Source organism: Portunus trituberculatus, chromosome 10 (assembly GCF_017591435.1).
Source record: "Portunus trituberculatus isolate SZX2019 chromosome 10, ASM1759143v1, whole genome shotgun sequence".
Taxonomy (NCBI): domain Eukaryota; kingdom Metazoa; phylum Arthropoda; class Malacostraca; order Decapoda; family Portunidae; genus Portunus; species Portunus trituberculatus.
This window is the reverse complement of record NC_059264.1, coordinates 11,407,835-11,410,334: the sequence shown is the minus strand read 5'-3', so window position 1 is coordinate 11,410,334 and position 2,500 is coordinate 11,407,835. Positions and strand designations below refer to the sequence as shown.

The 2,500-nt window shown below is 46.2% G+C and overlaps 1 protein-coding gene across 1 annotated transcript; it reads right to left on the bottom strand.

Annotated features, from left to right (window-relative positions):
* Window positions 1-1,325: 1,325 nt before the first annotated feature.
* Window positions 1,326-2,440, bottom strand: LOC123502192 (cuticle protein 7-like). Its single transcript, XM_045251432.1, has 3 exons — window positions 2,358-2,440; window positions 2,023-2,196; window positions 1,326-1,848 (listed from the first exon to the last, which is right to left on the bottom strand). Exons 1-3 carry the CDS (start codon window positions 2,367-2,369, stop codon window positions 1,552-1,554), a joined length of 483 nt encoding a protein of 160 aa, XP_045107367.1. The 5' UTR covers window positions 2,370-2,440; the 3' UTR covers window positions 1,326-1,551.
* Window positions 2,441-2,500: the final 60 nt, after the last annotated feature.

The following is a 2,500-nucleotide window of genomic DNA, read 5'->3' as shown; positions in this document are numbered from 1 at the left end:
CTTCATTTTCTCTCTAAATTCATGTCCCCCACCCACTCATGTAACCACAATTAAAGTAAAGAAAACCACCTTATTTTTACAGTCATATGTCTTACTTCTCTCTTTTTCCCGATGATTTTTTTGCACCTTCAATTTTCTTAGTTCTGTCGTATCGTCACTCCATCAATATCTCAACCCACCTACATAACCACACGTATAGTAAAGAGAACCATTTTCTTTCTTACTGTCTTATTTCTCTTTCATCTCTTCCTTCGCTTTTCCTTCTGTACTTTATCATTAATGGATTACTCACGAATGGTTGTGAATCTTTAAGTGTCAGTCGGTACATAGATAGAGGTGTGTATATAGATAGTTAGAGGGGTAAGTAGATAGAAGAGTATCAAGATGTGCCTGAAGCTATATCGGCTAACGTTGTTTTTTTGTCTCTCATCTTCTGTAGATTTGTTTGGATGATAGAGAGAAGGAGGGTTGCATTGAGTGGACGTTCTTTTTTCTGTCTTTATTTATTTTTTTCCACTCTCCCTGTTATGAATGTAGTGAAGAATGAGTTGGCTAATTCATATAAAAAAGGTTGACGAGAACTAGAGATTATTGAAAAACAATAGATAGGTAGATATTTAGACAGCGATATATAGATAAAGTAGTTAGACATATTAACAGATAGATAGGTAGATCGATAGACAACGTGAAAAGAATATAGATGGATACAGAGATGGACTGATAGATCAATACATAGCTATATATATATATATATATATATATATATATATATATATATATATATATATATATATATATATATATATATATATATATATATATATATATATATATATATATATATAAACAATTTGACAAAATCGTGAGATAATGAGATGGAGAGGCAAACAGAAAGAGATAATAAATAGTAAAATCTATATACAGGAAAGAAGATAAAGAGATAATTAAGCACAGATGAATAAGAGGGTTAAGAGAAAGAGAGATAGATAGATAGATAGATAGATACGTAGAGAGAGAGAGAGAGAGAGAGAGAGAGAGAGAGAGAGAGAGAGAGAGAGAGAGAGAGAGATTATAGGACCGGAAAGATTAGAGCATGAACAATTACAGCATTCTAACAAGGAATTACATAATGGTAATAATCAAATTAGCCCAGAAGGAAAGTTAGGGGGGATGAACTCATGGATGCAGAGAGAGAGAGAGAGAGAGAGAGAGAGAGAGAGAGAGAGAGAGAGAGAGAGAGAGAGAGAGAGAGAGAGAGAGAGAGAGAGAGAGAGAATATGGTCAAATCACAAATTTTGCATGTAAGAATGAAAGAGAAGCATTGAGAGGAGCACATTTCGTTTATTGCTTGGGAAGTATAAATATCCTCCATAGGGCGCCCTGGAGGGAGGGGCGGGAGTGAAGGAATGAAGGACGGGCCGCGGGCTCGGAGCGGCCCTTATCACGGCTGCCTCTCGGAAACGCGGCGCCGTCCTTCCATCCAATGAGTATTTGGTTCATGGTGATCGCAAAGACCTAGAGGCGGGCCTCAGGGTGCCGGGTACCTTAGATTTAGCCATAGGCTGGCCTGGGAGAGTAGGAAGGAGCGGGGGCGTGGCCGTAGGAAGGAGCAGGAGCGTGGCCGTAGGATGGGGCGTGGCCGTACTGCGCCTCTCCCTCGTAGGTCACCTCGGCTACGTAGCCTGAGTCGCCGTCCACGTGGTAGGTGACGCGCTGCAGGCGGCCGTCGGGCAACAGTACGTGGTAGGAGCCCTGAGTGCTGTAGCCGTCACGCGCCTCCTGGGCACCGAAGTCGTTGCCGCTGTAGTCGTCCTTGACGGCATACTGGGCGTTGTACTGTGGTGGGACCTGCGTTGGGAAGGAAGGACACTTTTGAGGATCAGCGGCCACGGAACGTTGTGGCACAGGGCGGGGCGGGGCGGTCTGTACAGGACAACAGTCCCGCGTCGCCAACAGCTGCAAGGCGGTTGATTAAGACTTAGTGTGCACCAGACGAGAAGCTAGTGTGACAGACGGACTTACGTCAGCGTACTGGGCGGGGGCGTGGTAAGACGGCCTGGGAGCGTGGTATGAGGGCGCGGGGTGAGCAGGGGCGTGGTAGGAAGGTGAAGGATGTGCTGGGGCGTGGTAACTCGGCAGGTTGCTGGGGGCGGCGAGGGCGGCGACCGCCAGAGTGGACAGCACGGCAACAACAACCTGACGCAGAGAAGGAGACAAGATGAGGAGTGAACACAGTGAGAGTTGTTATGCCACAGTGAGAGTTGTGACGCCAGAGTGAGAGTTGTGACACTAGAGTGAGAGTTGTGACGCCAGAGTGAGGGTTAAGACATCAGCCACCGTGGCTAAGAGAGGCGCACCTTGAGGGACATGGCGGATGGGGAGCTGCAGCAGCAGTGACTGTCGAGGAGTGGCGCCGCGGTGTTATATAGCGCGGCGCTGTAACCGACACGCCCCTGTGGCCTGGCTGCAGCCTTTGTGTTTCCCTTGATCTTGATGATTA